We start from the raw sequence: 26,386 nt of genomic DNA, 5'->3' as shown, positions 1-26,386 counted from the left end.
AGGATTCCTGTATTAGTCACAGAAATGTGTTCTTACTATTTAGAAAGACTTTTTGCTAGATGTCATGTGCCTGACATTCCAGGAGATGAACAAAAGATATCTTTTTATACGCTATATTGGAAAAACAGAACAATAATAATGGCTATGATAATAGGTATCAAATCATTGTTTACCATATATACACTATGACACCTCACAAATAATACAATAGCTAACATGTATTGAGCGTTATGATACATTAGTCACCATTCAAAATGTTTACATGTTGTAACTCATTTATTCCTCAAAACACTATGATGTAGATCATATTGTTGTACCTGGAATTTTGAAGGACGGTGTCACATTCAAATCTAAGTTTCTTGTACAAGTCAAATACAATATCTCTCAACCAGGTCCCCACACTGCAGGGGTTCCTTTTGCCCACTGGCATCTCCTTTGGCTGCCCAGACTCAGCTGTTGAGAGGCAGCACAGGTGACTGCAGGTGCTGGTGACATGGGACTCCCAACTTCAGTGGAAAGAATTTTGATTGTCCAATGTCAACTCATGTGCCACAGTATTTTTTATCCCCATTTTTTTTAATTGTGGTAAAATATACATAACATAAAATTTTAACACCTTAAATATTTTAAGTGTATAGTTTAGTAGTGTTAAGTTCATTCACACTGTTCATTCATCTCCAGAACTCTTTAAATCTTGCAACACCGAAACTCCATCCCCATTAAATAACCCAAGACCCACTATTTTACTTTCTTTCCCTATGAAAATGCCTACTCTAGATACTTCCTAAGGGGAAATCACACAATATTTGTCTTTTTATGACTCACTTATTTCACGTGCCACAGAATTTTTTGAAACATTTAACACTTTGCTAATGCAAAAATATTAATAATTATCATATAAGGAGGTTTTATTATTATTATTACCAAAAAAGGGCAATGGCAACAGATGACTTGTGTGTTTTCATGACCCGAAAGCAAATTTTGAATTTCTAATTACTTACCCAGAGCAAGAAAAGTTTAGAACCAACACATACTAATGATTAAAAAAAGACATATCAACAGTAGATATTTAAAATAAATTTATTGTCAATAAGATATTTGAGATATTCTGCATTGCCAGTTTCTCAAAGTTTCTAACACTTCACTAAGTCATGTTATGTAGTATATGCCATGTTCACTAAAAAATGTATTCCTAGACCTTTCTAAGTTTTAATGTTATTTATTAAATGTTATTTATGTGTTCTTTATATTATATATTATTAATTATATAATATATAATATATATAATATATTATATATTATATATAATATAACAATTATATTGTTAATTATTAAACAATGTTAATTATTAAATAAAATGTTATTTATTTTCTCTTTTTAATAAATTGAACACTTTTGTCAATTATAGGCCCCCCAAATCCAGTTGAAATTAAATATTACATATTTCCAAGACAAATAGTCATCAATACTTTCCACTTAAATTTTTATTCTTAAACTAAAAATTGAAAGGACTGAAGTCAAATAATAGCCTGATGTTCTTGTAACCCATCAGATAATTTTATTCTTCAAAATTATTTTTCTTCCTTTATAAACTACATTGGAATTAAAACAAAAACTTAATAAAACCATAGTATGAGATCATAATTAAATTAAAAAAACATGATCAGACTGCAATTTTTTCTTTTCTAAAACCCTTAAAGGAATGTTAGTTCAAATTTCAAACTAGTTTATTTTCACCAAAGTTCTAATTTTCTGTTCAACGTTGTCCTTTCATGACCTCTGATGGTGAAAGCATAAACTGACATTACAAATACCAACAGAAATAATGTCACAAAATCCATTTACCTTATTATTGAAGATCCTTTTCCTTTTCATATTTATTTACCTTGAGAATGTAATGGTATCAATTATTCGACAATATAGAAAGTGTTGGACAATTCATGCTACTTCAAAGCATAAAAAACACTTCTTACAGTCTGTAAATGTCTGTGTGTGCACTTTATATAGCAGAATGAATATTTCAATGATACAGCAACTTATTACTGTGACTACTAGCTCTCAAATACAAATTGAATAAAGTTTGATAAGTTGAACTAATTAGGTTAATTTACAAAAACATCACTCTTCCTAAATCTCTGTACATATGAATAATGAAGCATAATTGTATATTAAGACCTGAATTATCTGGATGAATTTATTTCAACTTATTTAATAAGATTAATGTCTTAGCCTGAGTTCCTCCTAAAAAGGCTTTCCCACAGGTAATTTATCTGGGAATATGACTCCAGGGAGCAGGAATAACAAACAGGGGAGTAAAAACAAGGAAGAAGGAAAAGCTGGATTAGAGATGCATTATCAAAATGACTATGGCTATGGCCAATCTGTGCTGGACTCCATAGACTTTCTTAGAAACTTTAATGAAATCTATGAAATAAAACAAGAAAGATTTTTCTATGGGCTTCCATCCCTCATGGGTGGAGGTGGCCCCTTGAATTTTGACTACTTACTGCATAACCACTTATAGGTTGCTAATGTATGGCATTTCAATGGACATTCCACACTTCTATGTTAGTAAAGTTCCAGGGAAGGAAGCGAGAGGCTCATACCTTGGGCAGAGGTGAGGCTTTCTCAAGTTGCACCTGTAGGAAGCTGGTCAAAACCTATGAGAACTGGTTGTAGCAACAATGACTTCAGTAAAATGTAGGGCTGAGAGGATTTTAAGTGATGCACAAAGTGGCAACTGATGCAGTAAAACTTTTGCACTACTCAGATTCACCCTTTCTCACCATTAACTCCAACCTGTCACCAAGTCTCTTTCAACGTGCTAGCCAGCTACAATTTCTGCAAGTGGCTCTAGGGAATTAGCTATAGTCCCTACTGCCACAGCTTGTTCCAAAGCCTTGTTGATAATCATCATCTCTCTCCTCCACTGCTGATTTTAAATTTCTCTCACCTTTGGCCAGAAGCTTACTGATCTAGAGTTTCTTGCCCAGTAGAGTGACCCAGACCTTCTTATTTTAGGTTCGGTTTACTTTGCCCTTATCAGTATATAGCTGCTGTAACTGTCCATTCACCATTACCACCTATCACAAAAACATCAGGAGGTGCATCAGTCAAGTCCTTGGATATTTCCCCCTGCCTCCATTATATAACAGTGACACAGGCTATTTATGTTAATCAGGGCAAATTAATCCTGTAAATATATTGACATATTAATTCCCTTTTGCTTGATGACCCAGGAATGAGGAGCCCAACCATTGGAATGAGGAGCCCCAAATGACCAGGTAATAGTCAAGTTCTGTGGAACTGTTTTACTTTGTCCTCTGGTGAAAGTGTTCTCCTTTCTGGAAGCCAGAATCTCTAATTCAGAAGGGCCTAAGGTTTCAGGTACAGAAGAAGTAAACTTGAAAATGGGTCACTAGGAGTAATGGGGACAGGGACCAATTTTACTTCCATCCCTTGCTTCCTGAAGGGACATAGCACCACATGTTAGCTGTTGATACAGCACATATATCTCATCCTTTCTCCAGCCTGGAACTTTAGCTGAGCCTTCAACAGGTCATTCCACCATTGCATTAGTTCATCTGCTTCTAAGTGATGAGATATATGGTAATCCCAGGGGCTCCTGTGGTCATGCACCCATTGTTTCACCACCTTTGCCAAAAATTAATCCCTTGAACGAAAGCAACACTGCAGGGAATGCCATACCATTGAGTAAGGCATTCTGTAAGCCCTGAGTTGGGGCACTGATGAAGGCTTTTCTGGCAGAGAATGCAAATTCATGACCATAGTAGGTTTAAATTCCAGTAGGGATGAATTGTTGCCATCTCTAGGGTGGAAGGGATCTAATGACGTTAATCTGATATTAAATGGCTGGCTGGTCATCCTTGAGGGATGAAATCATGGACTCAGTTTCAGTCTCTATTGCTGACAAGTTGGGCATTCAGAAAAACGGTAGTAGCTAGATCAGTATTGGTAGTGGGAGCCCATTCTGTCGTGCCCTTAAACAGCCTTCTTTCCAGACACGGTGTAATGTTTATTCATGGACCAGTTGTCCAAACAGTGAAGTCTCTAAAGATTAAGGGGGAGTGTAGCTCATATCCACAGGGCAAACTAACCTATTTGGTTTTTGCCTTCTATGTAGAGAATGCTCTCTGGTGGGCAGTAACATGAGACACAATGATCTGCATGTTATGTGCCCACTCCTCTCATAAATCTATCTGCAAGCTTCTTTACCTAGATTTCCTTGTCTCTGTTTTATTGATCTTGTTTTATCAAGGCCTCTGACCAAATGCCCAAGCCATTTGTCACTATCCAGTAGTCTATGTATACCCATACCTCAGGCCACTTCCACCTCCAAATAAAGTAACTGGTGAAGTGTTCTGCTTGGGCTCTTCCTACTGGGAGGATTTCCCTTCCCCATATTCTTTTAGGGATACCTATGAGTGTGGCAGTAGTGTGACAACAGTCTATTTATGGCTACCATCAATATGCCACCCTAACCTATATGTGAACAAGGCCAGAGTATTTTTCTCTGTCATCCATGGACACAGGTATTTCTAGCCATGATCAGATCCGCTGGGCCCAAGCTTCCAACAAGCTTGTAAAACTGCTTGCACATACAACAGAGCCTATTGCTCTGGGTAACATTCAAGTCCAATAAATGGATTGGTGCAATATTCTCCAGTACAATACATGCTGTCTCTAAAATCTAAATAAGCCTACCTAGCACTTCTGATATGTACCGATTTATTCTTTACCTTTATCTTTTTGGTACCAGCATGTCCCAAACAATAGATCAGCTAAAACTTCACCAAAAGGGCAGAACCATAAAGTTTTGTGAGGTTTATCTTCTACTCTCTGGTTTGAATGTGCCTAGGTAGGATAACTTAGAATAATTTCCACTTCCTGCTCACCAACTACAGTCAGTATTATGCCATCAATATAGTAAACCATAATGATATTCTGCAAAATGTCAAGACATATTTCCTACACATTACATTCTGATAGAGCACATAAGAATTAGTTTAGCCAATGGGGAAAACAGTGAATTGAACTGTTGGTCTCCTCAGGTGCATGCCAACTGCTTTCATGCTTTTTCTGAAGGGAATTTAAAGACCATTTTTTCCAGATAGGTAGTGGCATACCAAGTGCCATGAATTCTCTTGATCTCTTCCAATTAAGCAACTATATCTGACATGGCCACTGTAATTGGTGCTCATACTTGATAAAGTTTACCATAGTCCATTGTTATCCAAGATCCATCTGTTTTTCTGCAGGAGCTAAATAGATTGAAGAGCTTTATGCAGGGTTTACTACCCCTGTGTCCTTTAAATCTTTAAGTGGTAGTGCTAATCCCTGCCATTCTTCCTAGGAAGTAGTATTGTTTTGGACTTGTTCATGTGGATGGGGGTGGGGCATTTTCCGGGCTTCCATTTGGTTCTTCCTACCATAATGGCCTCACAGATCAGGGAACCAACACAAGGGTTCTTCCAGTTATAAAGTATACTTGGAGGTTTTCTATATCCTAATTACTCATTTGGAGCCTGGGGATACAATCACAGGGAAGGCCACAGACCCATTGTACCCCTGTGAAACATACTTGGTCTAGAACTATAATTTTTATCTGGCCTCCCTATGCCCCTACTCTAACCGGAAGACCATAATGGCATTTTAGGCTCCCTGGCACCAGTGTCAGCTCACACCCCTTACCCAACAGTCCTTGAAACCAATTTGACAATAAATTTCATATTAAAAAAAAAAACTAAAAAAAAAAAAAAAGAAACCAATTTGACAATAAATTATATATTAAAAAAAGGGAAAAAAGAAAAGAAAAGCTTAAGAATCCTTCTTTCAAAATTTGTGTAAAAAGTGGATCATGCTGGGGCACCTGGATGGCTCAGTCGGTTAAGTGTCTGACTTTGGCTCAGGTCATTACCTCACAGTCCGTGAGTTAGAGCACTGTGTCGGGCTCTGTGCTGACAACTCAGAGCCTGGAGCCTGCTTTGGATTCTGTGTCTCCCTCTCTCTCTGCCCCTCCCCTGCTCACACTCTGTCTGTCTGTCTGTCTCTCTCTCACAAATAAACATTAACAAAAAAAAATTTTTTTTAATGCATCATGACCTCTATCCATTCCAACCCTCTCCAAATACAGAGACAACTATGAATTAGTTAAGAGATTTCAGTTTTAAACTATGCTGGCTAGTTTTAATATCTAGAAATTACTATAAAGTTATGGAATCTAAAATTTGTCTAAGGCAGTAAGAAAAGGGATAGGGATAGAGGTATTCAACACAGCACTGTTTTAAAAAAGTGAACATTAAAAATAAAATAACTTCAGGTTTATACTTCAAAAAGTTGAGATGTCTCGGAGAACTGGATATAGTCAAACCTGTTGGGTGATTTTCTTGAGCTATATTCAATGGCTCCAGAGCAGGTGTTTCTTTGGATAGGCATGCTCTAAGGGCTCTGAGGCAAAGCAGTTGAAAGTATTTGCAAAAGGCCTTTGGAAAGATGATAGAATGGAAGCTGTGAAAACAAGTCTTGAATTCTGGTTAGGCATTATTACTTTGAGTAGGTCTTTTAACCTGTCTGCTTCAATTTTCTCCTCTATAAAATGAGGACAATAACTTCATAGTGACCTTGTGCATGTTTTTAAATGGATTCCTTCAGACTGAATACTGCCTCTTTTCACCAACCCTTGCTACCTTCTACTTACCCTCTGATGGTCTAGGTTTCATTTTAAACTTCATTTCTTCTAGAAAGCCTTGTCTAACCTCCCAGGAGGTGAGGAGACCTTTAACATCTTCTAACTGCACCCTATGTCTATCATTGCTGTTGTCATACAGAATTGCAATTGTCTGATCACTTGTCTATCAGCTCCATTAGACCAAAGACTCTATTAGGGCAGGGACTATGATCATTTGTTCATTTAGTACATATTAGAAATAAAAATATAAGCTATATTGAATTGGCTTGGAGAGTATAACGTTTAAGTGAAATAATGCTCGTGCATCTCCTATCAACCTACATGTTCAATAAATAGTAGCTTTAAAAAATCTATATTATTATTCAAATCTTTATCTGAGGGCACAGCTCCTGGCATGTATACATTTGTATCACAATAAACACTTGCTGAATGAAAAGTTTAGACTGGTGATAATGACATCCTTAGCCTATGTCTGCCAGTGGCAATCCTTTCAACTGTTGTTGATTTTACTTTCATGATCCCAAACGGTCCTCTGAAATTCCAACTTGTGCGTGTACGTGTGTGTGTGTTTTAGAGCAAGAACTGGGGGGGGAGGTTAAAATCCAAGAAAGTAATTGTAAGATGCCACTATAGAGTGGGAATAAGGGAGGGGCAGAGGGACACCACAGAGAGGCTCGGAGACCAGTAGCGGGTTGGGGCGTGTATGTGTATTTTCAATTTCTTGCCCACTAGATGGTGGAACAGAGCCCCTAACCTGATTAACAGTATGCTTTCTCACAGATCTGAGTTTCTCTTACAATGCCCACTCAGCGGTTTGCACATGGAAGAATCCAATAAATTGTTATTATGTTTTTCAAAACTTCCGCTTGGAAAACAGAGCCGAAACCACAAGGGCGGGAAGGTTAGAAAGAGTCGAGACTTGCGGAAATACAGGACTAGGGGAGCTAAACTACATTTCCCAGGAAGCCACGGGCTGGGCCTACAACACCCAGCATGCCAGTGTTCCGGCTCTCGTGACCTGCTCGTGCAGTCCACTTTCCCAAGGAGCGCAGCAAATCTGTGCATTCTCTGTTGGTGCGGCAACGACGGCTCTTACCTCCGGATTATCCTGAGCCGCAGCAATTCCTACTTTCGCTCGTAGAGCAAAAAAGACACTGACCACTATTCCGTGGAGCCCACAAGCCACGTGACCAGCTCCGGTCATGTGACTCCAGAGCCAGGCGGCAGAAGTGTGTTACCCTGGTAACTGTTGAGCACCCGCAGACCTTCCGGGAAAGCGCGGAATTCAGAGACCGAGGTAGGTGAGGCATAGACACTTGTTTCCCACTCGGTTGACTCTGACCGAGACTGTCCTCAGACCCCCTCCCCAGGGCTTTAGTTTCCCAGGTCACTCCCCTCCTCCGCCCACACTCTACTTCAAGTGCGTCTTTGTCTTCTCGCCACTCTGGAACCCGCGCTTCCTGGAGCAGGGCCCCACCGAACGGAGCCCGTTTGAGAGGATCCGCCTCCGACCGAGATCTTGGGGCTAAGACCTTAACCGCACACATCCTCAACTGATCAGAAATGCTAATGAGTCAGGGAGGTGTTATTCTGTAGATTGGGCAAAATATTGTCCAGGGTGTTTACACACAGAGCCCCCCTCCACCGCTTCTGGAAAATGAAGCTGCGATTTGAGCAGCCTCAAGGAGGCCCCGAAACTGGGACAGATTTGAAAGTTGGTTGGGTTCATTAGAGGGACAGAGAGAGCTTTGCTCCACGAGTCACTATTGCATAGTTTTGTTGGCCTTCCCACGCTCCAAAAGAAACGTAATTTGTTCTAATTTGGATACTTCATTAACTTTATCTTAGGTAGATTTGAACCGTAATGAATTGCATTTTGTCTGTATCTGGAAACAGTCTGTCTTGCAAAACTATTACTAGGGGCTGATAACTAGCTGAATGACAAGGCAGCACGTACTGTCCTGTGCTTTGCAAAAAAGAAACGGTCTTTTGAATTTGCTCGTTTATACTAAATTTTTGAAAGATTCCTTGAGAGGACCTGCTTTGTTTCAGGAATGTTATGTAACACACACACCATAGAGTTAGGAAATATTGTGGTCACCCTTTAACACTTGGATGTTAACAATGAAAATGTAATCTTGGACCCTGAATACAAAGCAAACTGTGAAAGCTGCTTTTCCAAAGCAGTTTTATTCATGAATTTGGAATCTTTTGTCCAGGTTATTGGTCAATAACTGTGCATATATGCTAAATCGTAAGAGAAATGTCTGAGGTTTAAGTTTGGTTGTTCTTATGATGTGTTGTGAATTTTCTCAAAGAATATTTATCTCTTGTTATTTAGTGTTTCCAGTGTTGTAAATACTTTGGAATGTTTACTTTGGGAAGTGAAAATTATTGATTATGGCTCATTATTCCAAAGAAGAGCTGGATGAAGAGTTTGAAAAGTTCATGAAAGAGGTAAATTTATCATTTTAAAAGCTGTATTGTAAATTTGTGTCACAAGAAACTCATCCTTCAATTCTTTCTCCTCTACTATGCAGTTTGACCACCTTGAAAATGAAACAGCCAAGTTATTTTACCAGCAAAATGGGTTTATTTTTTAATGGCAGAGGAACTGCATTTCAGACCTTGCAGGCTATGGCAAAACTATGGGCAAGTACTGAGATCAAAGGAGAAGAACTATTACCTTTATAGAGAAAACGAGGAGAAAGGTGGGAGGGGATGCTTTGAATGAAAGTCCATTGGAGGAAAAAAGTAGTCACTGTATTTTCTTGTTGGCTGATCTAATTGCTAGGCCTGGAGAAATTCATTATTCCCCCTGTTGGAAAATGCAAGGTACATTTCTTCCTTTTGGGGTCTGAAATTGATGAGTTGATAGGGCATGAGAGCTCCCCCTTCTGGCCTCCTGACTTTTTAAAATGTAGTTTCCTTTATTTAGTTTCATATTTTCCCCTTTGGATCCAGATCTTTCCTCAAAAGCATCACTGACCAAGAAATACGTCATCTGTGCCTCTCCGTGCCAGGAAGGACCTTTTCTGGGTGTCATGTCCCACCAGAGAGAAAGTGTGTGGCAGTTAGAACCCATTTAAGACCATATCTGAATAACAAGCTTAGGAAGGAAAACTCTCAGGCATTTCCCATCCAAAGTCTATATCTATATCTGTATCTTGTTGAGGTCATACATGTTGGAGATCATCTTGAAGTGTTGAGCTAGCATCACGTTATTGAGTACCTGGTTTCTACAAAAGTTTGACGACCAACACCTGCAAAACTTAAAAATTATTACATAAAACGTAACTAAAAGAAACATGACAATTCCAAATTGTGTACTGGTTCTGAACCATGACCCTAGGCCTGAAGGTAGCCAGCTAAATAAAAGATCTTTGAGAATCATGTGAAATTTGTTGTAGTTAATGTGCTTATTCCCTAATTTTGTGCAATTGGGTTTCTACTTTTCCAGAGTAGTTTATCCATGTGCAGTAGGTGGTGTCTGTCACACAGACGCATCCTTACTCAGCAGGTAGGTAATGCGAACTCTGTGATTGTCTAAAACTACTTTAGCCAGTGAGTTGAATGATCATTGTTGGGCTGCTTCTGCCTTGGCTTATAGAACTGACCAGATCTCCTAATTTAAGGAGAGATTTCTAATTGTGTCTTTTAGTACTTGCTCTACTGAAGGGAGAAAGGCTCTCTCTATGGAGGCAAACCTGGAGTTGTGTATACCTCTTGGAAGTTCTCATTCAAGGTTGCCATGAAGGTTTAGTGAGGTGGACCAGTGGGAAGCTGCTAGTTATGAGCAAAAGCAGAACAGTGAGTATAGCAAGAGCACATTGTCCTTTTATCCTTCAGCTGTCAAGGTGATGAATTGCTCAAGCATCAGGGCCATTACCAAAACCTCCATGTATAGAAGAGTAGCCAGGAGCTGCACATGGGGCTCCCTCAGAAGAATTAGCATTTGTGGACCCATTTGTGGGTATAAAGGCATTAGCATTATTCAACCAAGACTCAATGTTATCACATACTAAAAGTCTTCCTAAATATATAGGTATGACAGCCAGCTTACAAATGGTCCTACTTTGGCTCTTTTACAGTGTGTTTTATATATGTATTCAAGGGATTTCATTTCTCCTACCCAGGGTTGGGTTAAACTGAGGCGGGGAACAAGTATGTGTGGATTTAATATGCTAACCTATAAAAGGGACCTGGGCAACACTTTAGGCATGAGTGGCAATTGGGATTCCAGTGAAATTGCTTTTAGGGTGAACTAAGGTATCCCTGTTCCTATGGACTTGATCGAGGTTTCTGGTGACAAATCCAACAACCAGTTATTGGAAAATGTGAATAAGAGCAATATCTGTCCATGGAAGAGGGAAAAATAGAGTAAGAAGTAACAGCGAGAAAAGGTATGCAAGCCTGCTTCAGTCATGTCGGGAAGGTCGTCTTTATCAGATGTCTGCTTTAATTCTTGGAAACTTTACTTGCAGGTCACCAATTGGTATGCAGGTCCAGCCTGGATTTAGTGCTGTCTTTAGATGTGACATGTGAATCAGGAGTCTATTTCTTGAAAGTTGGTGGCACAAGAGTTGGTTAACGGTACCTGATAGGGCCCCTCCAGTGAGGTTGAAGAGAGAACTTTTTGATGTGTCTTGCAGTAGACAAAATCTCTGGGTTGCGAGTCGTGGTGCTTAAGGCTTTGTCTCCCGGGAGTAAGCCATGAGGACAGTTTTACTAAAGCATGATTATTCTTAATAGAAGGAATCAGGCCTTTACAGTATTGGAGTATATCTCCTTTTATCAGCTGTGGGTCAGAAGAGGCAGGAGCCAGGTGCATCAGGGGCTCTGTGACTGTCTTAAAGGGTCAGAGTTAATGAGTTACAAAGGGGATGGTTCGCAGATTTAGAAAGACCCAATCACAGTGCTTTTGGCCAAGTTAGTTGAAGGGTTTCCACAAATTTTGCTAGTTGAGTCTTAATGGTGCTGTTAGTGCATTGCACTAGCCCAGAGGATTGAAGGTTGTGAGCATAGATAGTACTCTAGAACTGGCCAAACAGCACAGACCTATTGACAAACTTGACCAGTGAAGTAAATGCCTTGATAACTTTGAAGCTTGAGAAGGCCTCCTTAGGTAGGAATACTCTTTTCTAATAGGATTTTAGCTACAGAAGGGGCCATACCCTCTCTGCAAGGGAAAGCTTCAGTTCAGTGAGAAAACAAACCATGACCAAAACATTTATATTCATGGGAAAGGAGCTGAACTTCGAATGGTCTATTGGGCAACTTAAAATGCCAGTGGGTGGTGTGGATGGGTTTCCCAGAGTTGTGTTTTGGACAGGTAGAACAAGCAAAGTAGGCACTTTTGTGGGCTTGTTAATATTTCTGTACCAGAATTGATTCATAAAGCCTATCATCTTATCGGGGGAGCAATAATTAATGCTTGTACAATGGTTAGTAAAGAGATTTTAGAGTGTCTGGCAGGACTGGGTTATTATTTGGCTCAAGATAGAGTTCTCTCTTTTTATCAAACCAACAATTACTAGATTTCCAATATAGTTTTTCCTTCTCTGGGGCTAATTTTTGGATATATCTTGTCAGTTTTTCCAGATTATCATTTGAGGCAACATCTCTTAGGACCATGACAGAGGATTGGTTATTGGTTCCTTTAAGAGCAGCGTCTTTAATGGAAACATCAGCAAGGTAGTTTCCTTTGGCTTCCAGGGAGTCAAGTGTGGAATGCACAGGAGCCTTAATAGTAGCCAGGGCAGTTGGCAAAAATTTGACATCTAGTGAATTTAGGACATAAGAGCCATTTTTAATTTTATTCCCATTAGAAGTAAGGAAAGTTGGCTGTTTCTATAATATCCCAAAGTCATGGGCTGCCTGAAGGACATATGGTCAATTTAAATATTTTCAGTTTTACCCTTGGCTAAAGTACAAGTCTGAGTAAGAGCATATAATTCAGCCTATTGGGTCGAAGTAGCCAAAGGTAAAGGTGCTGCCTTGATGATTTCAAAAGGTGTTGCAATTGCATACCCAGGGCAATACCATTTTCATTCTTTAAATAAGACCCATCAGTAAACCATGAAAAATCTGCATTGGTTAGGGTTATCTATTAATTGTCATGGATAGTCAAAAGGTGATCTGTCCACATCAAGTGGTGGTGAGAGGTTTTATCAGAAGGATAAAGAGAGTAGAATAGCAGGGTCAAGGTTATTACAGTGAGGAGGAGTTACTGAGGAGCAGCAAGGAGGATTTCATAGGAGGTGAGATAGCTGGCCAAAAGGTGTTGAGTGTGGTAAGGATTCAGAGGGGCTTTTGCATGGGGCACAAGGGTGGTTAAAGGGGTTCCCATGATTATTTCTTCAGTGGCCTTATCCAAAAGGGCAGGCTCTGAGGCAAGGGGGTTATCCCCGTGCCACAGTGTCCGGTTGTTGGCTATAATATCCCATGGGTTGATGACAGCTTCCGTATTTTGGGGTGAGTACTTCAAAGGCATTCCCTTCTCATATGCAAAAAGGAAAAGAGGAGCTGATAATTAGGATGTCCAAGGGCAGAAGGCTTTATTAAGATTTTCTTTAAGGCCCCAAAGGCTATGTAATTCGGATCTTACCAAATAATAGATTCATATTTGTTGTTTTTAAGTAAGATATACAGGGGTTGGACCATAGGAGAAGTTTGGAGCCCAGTTTTTGACAGTAGTCACCTAGCTGGAGAAAACCACATAATTGGCTCTTAGTTTTAAGTTTCAGGATACCACAAAGCCTATCTCGATCTAAATGAACCCCTATTCCAAGATCAGGTGTCTTAAATATCAAACCTGAGTTTGAGCAAACTGCAGTTTTTCCTTGGAAACTTTATGTCCCTTTAAGGCTAAAAGTTTTAACAGCTACATTCTGTCCTCCTGTGAAGAGGCTTGGGAAAGGGAGCAGAGAGGCAACTCCTCTACATTTTGTAACAAGGTAGGTTCTCCAGAAAATTCTATATCATTTAGTCAGCTTTTAAGGTTTGCAAGAAGTAAGACTTTCTATAAAACCCCAGGGCATTACTATCTAAATGTATAGTCTTCCTTTCCAAGTTAAGGCAGCAAGATATTAATTTATCAACTGGAATACTAAAGAATGCACACAGAGATCAATTACAGTGAAAAATTTGCTTTCAGTAGGACTAGATGCTAGTAGCATATTGGGTTAGGAACAGCAAGGTGCTAAGGGATAATATTTATTGCTGGGAGGTCCTGGACAAACCTCCACCCTCAGCCACTGGGTTTTCTTACAGGTAAAATAGGGGTGTTACAAGGACTAGTGCAGGTGATAATGAGTCCCGGGGCCTTATAATCTTCTATTTTGGGCTTGATGCCTTGAAGGGCTTCTTTCTTTATAGGGTATTGATTAATTTGGGGGAGATCTTTTGTGGGGTCTATTTGAGTCTTAGTACGAGGTGCTTTGAGGATTTTACCCATAAGAAGGGTGGTAACTGATCCAATTGGGACAATGGTTAGTGCCCTTAGAATTAGTTCCAATGCTGTCACAAGTGAAGCAAGTAAAAGATGTTGAAAGATCACTTGATTCACCAACTTGGCAATCTTGGTTGCTTCTATCAAATTCTAGAATTGCTTACCCCTTTTTGGAAAAAGGAATTCCAGCAAGATACTTTTCTAAGAAATCTCAGCCCAGTAAGTGAATTGGATGAGAGAATTAAGGAAAAAAGGGTGGGTACCTCTTAAAGGACCTAAACCAGAGGGAATAGATTTATTAGAGGTAGGAACCTCACCGTTTGAACGGTTTTGTTCCTCTGAGGCACGGGCTGCTTTATAGTGGTGGGTTGAGCACCGGGAGTGTAGCTCCAGTGGCAGTGAGTACAGATAGAAATTCATTGCCAGTCTGGAGGGTTGTTTCTTTGAGCCAGTTGAGACAGAGAATTGGGACAAGCCCCTTTTGTTCCTCAGAGCCCAGTGTTTGGGGATTAGGAGAACATTGGAAAGATTGGTTAGAGGGCTGACAGCATCTGGAGCACTTGAGTTTGTAGCAGCCTTTTTTCCAGTGTCCTGGTTTTTTAAAATAATGGCAGGCATCAGGAGGGTTTTGGTTTTGTTTAGGGGCCTACATTTGTTGGAGATGAAAATTAAGGAATTTAGTGGTCTTTTAGTCGAATCATCTAGAATGCGGGTAAACTGCTAAATTAACCAAATCTAGGGCAGATGTAGTTTCCCATTCCATTCTGGTCATTTTAACTGGAAGGGAAAGATCTGATTTAGCCAGTTAATGAACATAGAATTAAAGGCTACCTGAGAGGACTCAACATCTACAGGAAGACCGAAGTTTTCATTAAAAATAACCTGAAGTCATTTGTAATAATAACAGGTTTATCGAATTTTTGTGCACAAGCCTGAATGATGTTCCAATTAACAAGTTTAGGAAAAGCTTTTGCAATTTTTCTGTGAAGACCTCTAGTGAGTGTCCTGCCAAAAGTCAGAGATCTGTTTTTCTAAATCTCTTTCAGGATTTTTCTATCAGGCCAGTTTCATCCAATGTTAGGCCTGGCCCTCACCGACAAGCGTGTGAACTAATTGACATAAATCTGAGAAACTAAGTTGATAAGTTTGAATATGTATGTTAAATTACTCAGAAAATCTCTGAGGATCCTCAGTAACTTTGGCAAAGTCTTCGACTCTAGCTTGTAGTTCAGCTTTAGTCCAGAGAACATAAGAAACTAGGAGTTTAGCAGTTGGATCCTCAGGGGGCTTAACTTTAAAGGAGGAGGTTCTGCTAGGTTCAGAGGAAGAGAGCAGGGAGAGATAAGGAGGAAAAGGGAAATCCAGAGAGAAGAGTAGAATGAGGAAGGGAAAGGGTATGGAGGGGCTGGGATGCTGCTGCAGGGAAGTAGGAAGATGGCCCCAGAGCAGTGGCCAGAGCACAGGATGACTGCTGTGTGTCTGGAGATGAAGAATCCAGGGAAGGGAAAGAGCACTCAAAAGCCCTTTTGAATTCTCTCAATTGTTTCATAGCCTCAGTTAATTTAGAAATGGTATTTTGCAAAGGGGTAATTTTAGAGTCAATATGTATGGAAGTCTTTGGGTACTAATTAAAACAGGCATTCCATGCAGTTTGTTTAATTTTAGAGCCATGGTCTTCTAATTTGGTTTTGAGAAAATTAAGTTGGAGGAGATCAAAAGTTCCCCCATGACAGGCATTGAAGTTCTAAATTTAGTTAAGTTGGTCTGTTTTGTTAGCATTGTGCATGCAGGAGGATCATAGTTTTTAAATATAAAGCCAGCCAGGATCCCAGGAGGAGGAGGGCTGTCCTGAGAGAGTTTAGAGGATTATGATCCCATTAGTCAATACCAGAAGTTCAGAAAAACATGAGTACTCACCAGATAGGACAAAGCCTTCATAAAAAAGAAAGAATAAAGCTTTTAAATAGATCCTAAATAAAGTCAGAGAACTCAAAATGCAAAGTGAGCAGAGCTTGGAACCAGGAGACACATACTCTCAGACTCCAGGGTCGGGGAGAAAAGAATGAGCTCATTTGGCTCAGTGGGTACAGGCACCTGTTTGCTCACCAGCCTCGTAGTTGTTGAGAGTCTTCTCTGGATCCCACTTCTGATCACCAAGTAATGTTGACCTCAAGGTTAAAACAGCCCATTATTTTATCATTTATTTGGGAATGGCAAAGGAACTGCAATTTGGGACATGCAAATGATGGCAAACCCATAAGCAAGACCTGAGATCAAAGGAGAGGGACGTTATTTTCTAGAGAAAAGGAGGAAGTTGGGAGGGGCTGCTTTGAACGAAAGTCCACTGGCAGAAAACAGGAGTTCAGGATGGTGATGGCTTCTCATTTGGCAGGGCTGTTGCTGGGCATGAAGAAAAACCTTCCTTCCTCCCACTGGGGTAGTAGAGTAGGCTTTGTTCTGTTAAGAAATGCAAGATACACTTCTTTGTTGGAGTCTGCAATTGATGACAAATTGATGGAGTGTGAGAGCTCCCCCTGCTGACTTCCCCATTATGTTCTAAATGAGGTGTCCTGCATTCAGCTTCACAAGTCTGTCACCACACTCTGTCAACTCTTCCTCCAGAATATATCTGTCATCTTCCTCGTTCTCTCTCCTTTCATCTGCCATCATCCCAATCCATGGTGACATCTTCTCACCTGAGGTACTACAACAGTTCCTACGTACTGTCCCAGCATTCCTTCACCACATTGCAGCCAGTGCCGTCTTTTACGTAAATCAGACTGTTCCTCCTCTTTGTAAAACACTTTATTGGCTTCCCATCACAAATGGAATAAAATCCAAACTCCTTCCCATGGTTTACAGAGCCCTGAATGATTTTGCTCATGTCCTCCTTACTCGCTTTATACCCCTCTTCTCCCTTATTCACTTATGCTACAGTGAATACAGTGAATTCAGTGAATACAGTGAATACAGAGCTTATGCTCTGTCTCGCCCTGTCTCAAAAATAAATAAACGTTAAATTGTTTTTTATATAGAATTAAAAAAGAATTAACGTTTATTTATTGTTGAGAGAGAGAGAGCAAGAGACAGAGTGAGCAGAGAGGGGCAGAGAGAGACAGGGAGACACAGATTCTGAAGCAGGCTCCAGGCTCTGAGCTGTCAGCACAGAGCCTGATGTTGGGATTGAACTCATGAGCCATGACATCATCACAAGAGCTGAAGTTGGACGCTCAACCAACTGAGCCACCCAGGTGCCCCCAGGAGAGTCACATTTTAAATGATTATACTAACATTCTTGTTCATAAAGGGAGTTTGATATACGATGTAGTAGAAAACCTCAGTTTAATTAACAGGAAAAATAATGCCTACCTTGTAGGATTGTTTAAGGTTTAAAAACCGCATTTAAGAATTATCCAAATGTAATAGATACTCAGGGTAAGAATCTCACTTCTCATTTGGAAACTGATTTTTTATTTTCAAATATGGGCACATTTTGAAAATTAAGCTTATAGGAAGTGTTTTCACTGTAAAAGATAAAAGCAGTGTAGACCAGTTTTTTTTCCTTTTGCCCTTTATTTGCCATCCCTTCAACACTCTCCCTCCATATCTTCTCTCATATTCAATCTCAACCCATAAAAGCTTTTATCTCATGTTAGAGATTTGGGTCATTTTTTAATGTCTCATTTTTTAATAATAAAAACCATGATTTTAGAGTCATGGTAACTTCTTTAGTCATTTTGCTAAATTGTTCAGTAGATTGTTCAACGATATGGCTTACATATCTTTATAAGGAGATTGGTAGGACCAGCTTTTTTTTTTTTTCTTTTTACAGATTTATTGAGTTGTCATATACCATACAATTCACCCATTTAAAGTGTACAATTCAGTGGTTTTTAGCCTATTCGCAGCTATGCAGCCATCACCACAATCACTTTTAGAACATTTTTATCCTCAAAAGAAACCCTGTACCTGTTAGCAGTTACCCCTTCTCCAGCCTTGCGCACCACTATCTACTTTCTGTCTCTGAATATATGCTTATGTTAGACGTTTCACAGAAATGGAATCATACAGTATGTGGTCTTTTGTGACTGGCTTTTTCCACTCAACATAATGTTTTAAAGGTTCATTCATGTTGTACATCTTTCAGTACTTCATTCGTTTTTATAGCTCAATGGCATTTCCATTTTTTGGGTTTATCCACATATCAGTTGATGAACATTTGAGTTCTTTCCACTTTTTGGCATTTATAAATAATATTGCTATGAACAATCATGTACAAGTTTTTGTGTGGGTGTGTGTTTTCATTACTGTTGTGTGTATACCTAATAGTGGAAATGGTGGGTCATATGGTAACTCTGTGTTGAACCTTTTGAGGAATGGCCAGACTGTTTTCTAAACTAGCTGTGCCACTTTATGTTCCCACCAGCCATGTTTTAGTATATTAGGTTTCCAACTTCATATGCTCACCAGCACAATTACTCTCTGGGGACTTGCTTTTGTGTATTGTTTTGTTTTTAATGGTAGTAACCTGAAAAGCATTGTGGAAGATTATCAAAAGTGAGAATACCTAGTATATATTAGACAGTAGGGTGAGCACTCTCCATTTCATTTTCTGAGCTTTGTCACAAGCCTGCAAGGTCAGTGGTTTTTCAACACATGAATAAACTGAAAAGAGAGGATAATTTTTTTTAAGCAACAGCTAGTATATTTTGAAGTTAAAATTTGAACTCAGATCTGTCTGGCTCCCAAAACCTCTACTCCTTCCATACTCTTAGGTGGCTATGGGGCTTAAGAGGAATAGACGAAGTCTGTGGCAGATTGTCAGAATTTGGTAAACAGCGAGATATGGGGAAGAGAGAGATTGGAACATTTCTAGGTGATGACCAAGTTTAGAGACCGAGTAGAAAGTGATAAAACTAAAATTCAGATAGACTCCTTTTCCTTCCCTTTTCCCGCTTCCTGCCTGATTGTCAGGTTGTCAGGGAAGACCGTGAGTTCTTTTGGAACACTTTAAAGTTGACACTATTATAAGTCATTGAGATAGAATTGTTTGGTTGGCAGGTGGAAATTTGTGTGTTGTCATCTTGGAAGTAACCTGACACTTACTAGAGTGAAAGGGCACTCTGGTGCCAGTTGGGGGATTACATAGTGTACTGGAAAGTGGACAGGTGTTATCAGACCTCCGTTTAAATCCCAGGTGTGTAACACTTACTAACAGTAACAACTGGAGCAAGTTGCTTAATCTCTCTGAGCTTGTTTCCCCTTCTGTAAATCTTGATTGGATTGCTTAAACATTGAGATAACCTGGGGATAGGTCCTGATATAGAGCAGGTATGGAATAAACGTTGGTTTCTTCTCCAGGAAAGTTGTGTAGGATGAAGATAAAGGACCAAGAACAGAGTCCTGGGGAAGTCTTGTAAAGAAATGGGCAAAAGAGCCAAGACCTATTAAAATAGACAGGTGGGAGAGGTCACAGAGCTGAAGTATAACTTGGAGGAAGTGATGCTGTGAAATCAAAGGTAGAGACATTCGAGAAGAGTTGGTCACTGGTATCAAGTTCCATGATGTGATCAAGAAAGATGACTAGCAGTGGTCCTTTATTTGTGACATTTAGGAGGCCTTTGGAACTTGGAGGAGAGCTGTTTTGGATGGGAACCAGATTCTAAAGGGTTGAGCAGTGAACTCACGATGCTAGTATGTAAAGGAAAAGTGGTAAAGAGGAGGTAGGAATAAGGATCTTAATCTTGTTTGTTTTGTTTTGCTTTGCCTTTTTAAGAAAAGTGGAGTAGACTTGAATGTTCATTCTTTCATTCCACAGTTGTGCGAGGTGCTGTGCTAGGCCCTGGCGAGGCAGAGATGGGCAGGTTTATAACCTGAGGGAAGGAGGGAGTGGAGAGAGAGGAGGGGATGCAGAGACAGAGATAACATGAGATGACCAAGGAAGTAAGGACCTAGAAAGGCAGGAAGTGACCCCTCTGCAGGTTCTCCCAGGAGTATAGGAAAGAATTTCTTTTCTGAAAGAGGAAAGCAGTGTCTAACAGGTGAGTGTGATGGTGGAGTGAGGGAAAGGAGGGTGGTTTTTGAGTGAAGGTCTTTTTTTTCTCTGTGAAGAAAGAGGGCAGTTACTGACCAGGTGGTGGAGGTGGTGGGTCGATTAGGGTTAGAGTAGGGGATTTAGGATTGTAGTAAAATTTGGAATTGAAGAGTAGAAAAGGACAATGAAAGTTGATTAAAGTTTATTAATCATTGTGACAAAATGTTGATTTCTCTGGTAAACACCTGAAACTCAGTTCTTCTGGTCTTAGAATTCTGTGTTCTTCTAGAGTGATGCCAGGTACTTTTGCTCAATCATTATTTATTCTTAGACCCTAGAGGATGTCTAGAAGGGGATTGTATCCTTCTCTTTTTCTTTCTGATCAAGTTTCTTGATAAGTTTTATTTCTTTGTTGTTATCATTGATTTTTTCTGGTTAGTTTACTTGTTTAACTCTGGATATGAAATTGATGTTCAGAGTTGTATATTTGATTTTTAAGTTATTTTAGCCACATATCTGAAAATAAGAATGTATACATTATTGCTGAGAAAATTGTTTATGTACAATGAAGAGAAACATTTTTAAGTATTTTTTTTAATTTTTTTTAATGTTTATTTTTGAGACAGAGAGAGACAGAGCATGAATGGGGGAGGGGCAGAGAGAGAGGGGGACACAGAATCGGAAGCAGGCTCCAGGCTCTGAGCCATCAGCCCAGAGCCTGACGGAAGAGAAACATTTTTAATGATGAATCTGGGATTCTTTAAAATCAGTGGCTTATATCCGATTTAGCTTTCAGATGATTCTTTTGAGAATTCAAACAAAACACCTAGACAACCTGAAAGAGAAGTGAAGAAGAAAGATGCATTGCCATGGTGGATAACTGAAGATGATTTTGAAGATGGTGGTAAATATTGCTGGGTTTTTTATTTCAAATTATTTGACCACAAGGGGTCAGTCAAGACTTTTAATTCTGGGATTTTGTTGTTGTACTATAGGTATTTAAAGAAAATAATACTAGTATTGTGACTTTTTAAAGTTTGAATTACATATTACTTCATTTTATTATGTATTACGCAGTTGAGAATCTATGATGGTTCTGCATTATCAGGTTATATTGTTATATTGGGATAATTTATATTCACTCAAATTAAGATGATAAATAACACAGGCATATTTCTGTATTGTCATGTTTCATGGCCGATTGATTTGAGGTGATTTAATAAAATGTTCTGACAGTGTATTGATGTCTTTGCACTGGGTAGATTTTAAGAAATCTATAGATTTTGGTATCACAGTCTGTTAATAACAATAGCAAGAAAGTAATTTATTGCCTTGGTAAAGAACTCATTGTTGATCCTATCTGACATACATGTATAGCTTTCCCAGAACTAGTCCTAGTCACATCTTTACAAATGGAAAACTACTCTCTGGCACCTGTGCTTTGGTATACATGCTATATAGGAAACTACCATTATCCATAAGGAACCCCAGACCACGTCTATTAACCTATGTTCAAACTATTTGTGGATCTTTAAGCACCATTTTGTAAACTTACAGGATTTCTGTATCCCTGGAGGAAAATTTGCCCTGTAGCTTTTGTTTTTTCCCCATGCAATTAAGCCCAGATTCCTTAATGTGACAGCTAAGGCTCGGTATCATCTGACTAGGACCCTCCTTTCTAGCTTTCTGTGCTCCAGCTATACTTACTCCCTATCTCCTGGAAACATCATTGACTGTGCCTCTGTGCATTAGCTCATGCTTGCTCACCACAAGGCTGCCTTTGCTCTCATCCTTCTTGTCCGGTAAAGCTTGACATTACCTCCTTCCAATCCTTTCCTAACTCTTCTAGATCCCTTTTCAACATAATTATTTTCTCCTTCGTTTTGATTTCAAAACCTAGCAACAGCACTTACACATTGTGTTGATAGTTATAACCCATAGGGCTACTCCTGAGGTTGTGAGCTTTGTGAAGGCAGGAAACACTTCTTTTTGTTTGTATCCCCTGACCCTCAACAGTAAGTAATAAATGTGTTTGATAAATGAATGTTAGAGTGAATTTGATAGTCATTTCTCTGTTCTTAAAATTGTAAATAAGGAATTGCCTTACTGAAAAATACAGTGCATTTTTTCAGAAGTCCCCAACCATGTAACAATGCTAAAGTTTGCATGCAAAGAATTCTTTTTTAGAATTTTCCCCGCATTGGTGCTTGGAAAGGATATTTATTATATGATGAAGTACTATTGGAATTGTTTATGAGGATTTGAGACTTAATTAGCATTAAAGTCTCTTTTCTAGAAAGTAATGAATTGGAGATAGAATGTGCATACTCATCCTAAAGGAAAAGAATAGGTCCTGAACCAACACTGGAATGTAACCTGGCAAAGTTATTAATTTTTAAAAAAGAATTTATCAATCAGAAGTGGATTTGATTAGTAAAAGATGCAAATAAGGATACTTAAGCAAACTTTGACAATATCCATTTGAACACAGAGGAGAGGGTTTTTCTACCAGGTTTTTCTACCAGGTTTTTCTACATAACCTGGTCCCTGGTTCAATCACAAACATTTATTGAGTTCATGGTATATTATGCATACCAGACACTAGTATACAGACAGGTATGAGTCCTGCCATCAAGAGTGTAGAACATCACAGCGGGGAGGTAAACAGCCTCAGGAGGAGAGGAATGCATTACCAAATTTGGATAGGCATCAGTAAACATCAACATTGAGCTACTTCAACCTTAGAATTTTTCTTTTAACTGCCATAAAGATAAATGTTCTGCCTAGAGGATGAAACAGTCTAATCCTTCTACCGGTTATACTCTTCACTATGAATGATCGAATGGATCTTGGTTTTGGTTATTAGTTTCTTGTAAGCTCAGTTAGTCTGGTCATATCCCTGAGTCCAGCTTCAGAGCCAGGGTGAGACTCCGCAGACACCACAACAGCACCCCAACCCGTGGCATGCGCTTTTTCATTGGAAGTGTCTATAGATCTGTCTTTTGATACTCTGCAACTGTAGAAGTTATTATTTGATGTATAAAACCATTATTTACACAGAGCCATGAGAAATAGATGCTGAATCTTTTCCAAGAGGACGCTAATTAAGATACTGAAGGCAGAATTTGTGACTTATTAAGACTTCCTTCTAAGCAAAAGTGGTATTCTAATCTTAATATTTATACCACACAATGTAATTATTTAACTTTTCCATATTTCAGGGTTTTTTTTTTTTTTTACAACAAATGTATGCTATTATGATAAATGTTGATATTGCATAACTTTTTCAGTGTTTTCTAATGTTTTTGGAATAAAGAGCAAAACCCTGCTTTGGGCTATGAGTACTAGCCTGGTCTGTCTGACCCATCGATCCTGCTCTGGGCTTATTTCCACCTGGACTCACCCTCACAATCTAGATCCAACCTTACTGACCTTTTTGTGTCTTCCAGTGTGGCCTGCCCCTCCTGTTGCTGACCCTTTCTTTGTACCTTTCCTTCTTCCTACTCAGAATGGTCTCCCCTTTCTCGTTCACCTAGTTGTTTCTTACTCTTCCTTCACATAAGGCAGAAGATAGCCTTACAGTGGCATGGTATACTGTATTAAATAGTTGTGCTTTCAAGTAATTTTTAAAGTTTTGTTTCATTATGTATAAACTTTTGAAATTATTTCATAAGATACACTGCAAATAAATAGTACTGTAATTTTTCTTTGAATTTTATGTTTGATGGATTTTTATTAAATGGTGTTGGATTTTTATCAAATGGACCAGATTTATTTTGTAGCTACTATCCACAATATTAGTATAACAGAAAAAAAAGTTAGTGTAACAATATCACTGGGTAATACATTGTGGTCAGAACAGTTTTGTGAACATAAATATCCAACTGTATCTTAAATCCCACCCCTAGGACAGCTTGGAACAAATGTAAGCTTTGTGAAAGCTAAGAAGACTTCTCAGCCTATTATGGAAATAGAAGAGGAGTGTCCTGAAAGGATTCAGTTTCTTCAGAGCAGTGGAACCTCTATCTTAAGTATTGACAGCTTAGAAACAAATGGTAAGAAATATGAGGGATACAAATTGACAGGTTAATTACTATGCTTATAATTAAAATTTTTATAAAAATTAAATTGTATCTTCTAGCCTTCTTTACTGAAGTGTGTAGACATACTTAATACCTTCCTGGAAGGTTTAGAATTATATCTCGAGAGAAACCTTACAATGTTACATATTGATTATGAATATAAATCTGTATTTGGTGGGTAAGAGATAAAGTATTTTTTAAATTTTTAAAGTTTTATTAAGGACATCAATAAATGCACCATTAAAATTAATTTTGTCAAAATTCTGCATGTTAATAAAAATATATTCATTCTTTTCCATTTAGAGATCATAGTTTCTGAACTCAATCATAGTGTTCTTGGATTGGGATTGGACACACTAGAGGAACAAGAGGAAAAGGAGCAATTTTTTGCCAGGCTTGAGGAAGGCTTAACATCTTCCATTGATTATTCAAGATTAAATAAGGAATTGGATTCTAATGACTCCACACAATTTAAAGCTTTACATAGGTAATATATATACAATATCAACTATCATTAAATGATTTTTATGTTTTTCCATATTTTTGGAAGGCTGGTATATGCATGGACTTAAATGGATAAACATTATAACAGGTACATGTTAAATCTTATTTTATCTCTTTTTTCTCTGTTCATTTTTTTTGGTCATGGTTTCTCTTATATATGAATGGAATATGTTAATTTGTGTTTGAGAGCCTACTCAGCATCCAGCTATGTGAAATGTCATGCCTGAGATGCTACTGAGACTAATGGCACACTGCAAAAAGACCTTACTAGGAAAGTAATTTATTATTTTTTTTTTAAGTTTATTTATTTTGAGAGAGAGAGAAAGAGAGTGCATGCACATAAGCAGGAGAGGGGCAGAGAGAGAGGGAGAGAGCGGATCCCAAGCAGGCTCCACAGGGTCAGTGTGGAGCCTGATGCAGGACTTGAACTTACGAACTGTGGAATCATGACCTGAGCTGAGATCAAGAGTTGGATGCTTAACAGACTGAGTCACCCAGGTGCCCCACAAAAGTAATTTATTAAGCAATTTTCCACAGATAAGGTAAATAAGAAAGTTCAGGTAGCTGTTATAAACTCAGAGAAAATAGGGACAGAAAAGAAAGGAGGAACCAGGGAGTAAAAGATAGGTTTTGTTTCTGTCCTACCTTTGTGTGTGGTTGGCCCTGATGATTATCAGGAAACTTCATTTATCCTGGAAATCCTGCTAGCTGACTGAGCTGGTCATCTATAAATAGAGCCGACCTTTGACCTTTTAAAATTATAAATGAAAGTCATATCACATCTTCAAGGTTTTAAGAACACCAACTATAATTAAGACTGAGGAGAATCATAACCTTTGGTTATTGGAGTACCTGGTCTTATGATGCTTAGTTTCTCACAGACCAGGGGTAAAGCAGTATAGTGACTGTCACGAACTGTATAGAGTTTGAGATTTTTACCCTACTTATAAACTAACAAATTAGCTGGTCAGTTTTATGGATGCTGAGTATAGACATGGTTTCCTGGGTCAGAAGCAAAGGACTTTATTTCTCACAACAAAAGTCCAGTCTACATCTCACATTTATTTGCCTCAGTTCCCCCATGCTCCACATGGCCTGCAGAGGCAACATGGAGAGTCCATAATGGCTCTCTGCACGGATGGTGGGTTGCTTTACAGGAAAAGATCACTGAGATTGGGGAATCTATTGCTTTTATAGTAAGAGGAAACAAGCCTGCTCCTTTTCTGGGAGGAGATACTGCCTCATCTCTCAAGGTTGCTTGATGCACACACAATCCTGGGAAATGACCTAGGAATGAGGGGTTTGTGCCTTCCTTTCTTGGTGTACCCCACAAGAACATGCAAGGACACTCAGGGCCCGTGCTGATTGCCTCTCCCAACCGTGACAACACAGATTAAGCATACACAGGATCATTGGCCACAGGTTTTTGCACCTTTACAATATTTCTTAGCTTGTTTTATTTCTTAACATTATTCCTAACTACTGATATTTCTGTTCTAGAATAGGCCAGTTAGTGTGCTAAATAGCATTGAGTACACAATAGTGTTTGCTGCTGTTATTATTATTACTACAGTTTTATAGCTTCTTGGATTTGTTGATCTCACTAA

At 38.9% G+C, this 26,386-nt stretch overlaps 1 protein-coding gene across 5 annotated transcripts in view; it reads left to right on the top strand.

Annotated features, from left to right (window-relative positions):
• Nucleotides 1-7,770: 7,770 nt before the first annotated feature.
• The window catches only part of CEP162 (centrosomal protein 162), a 113,855-nt gene continuing 95,239 nt past the window's right edge, over nt 7,771-26,386 (top strand). For 2 of the 5 annotated variants that reach the window (XM_042986757.1, XM_042986754.1), the window contains exons 1-5: nt 7,771-8,006; nt 9,051-9,166; nt 20,983-21,097; nt 24,102-24,248; nt 24,579-24,762. In XM_042986757.1, coding sequence (XP_042842691.1) covers nt 9,110-9,166; nt 20,983-21,097; nt 24,102-24,248; nt 24,579-24,762 — 503 coding nt within the window. In that variant the 5' untranslated portion in view covers nt 7,771-8,006; nt 9,051-9,109. Of the gene's footprint in view, nt 8,007-9,050; nt 9,167-10,372; nt 10,520-20,982; nt 21,098-24,101; nt 24,249-24,578; nt 24,763-26,386 lie in introns of those variants that run through there. The other 3 variants (XM_042986755.1, XM_042986758.1, XM_042986756.1) reach the window with 3 other exon arrangements.

The sequence above is a fragment of the Panthera tigris genome, chromosome B2 (genome assembly GCF_018350195.1).
Source record: "Panthera tigris isolate Pti1 chromosome B2, P.tigris_Pti1_mat1.1, whole genome shotgun sequence".
In the NCBI taxonomy this organism is placed as follows: domain Eukaryota; kingdom Metazoa; phylum Chordata; class Mammalia; order Carnivora; family Felidae; genus Panthera; species Panthera tigris.
This window is presented reverse-complemented; position numbering and strand designations above follow the sequence as displayed.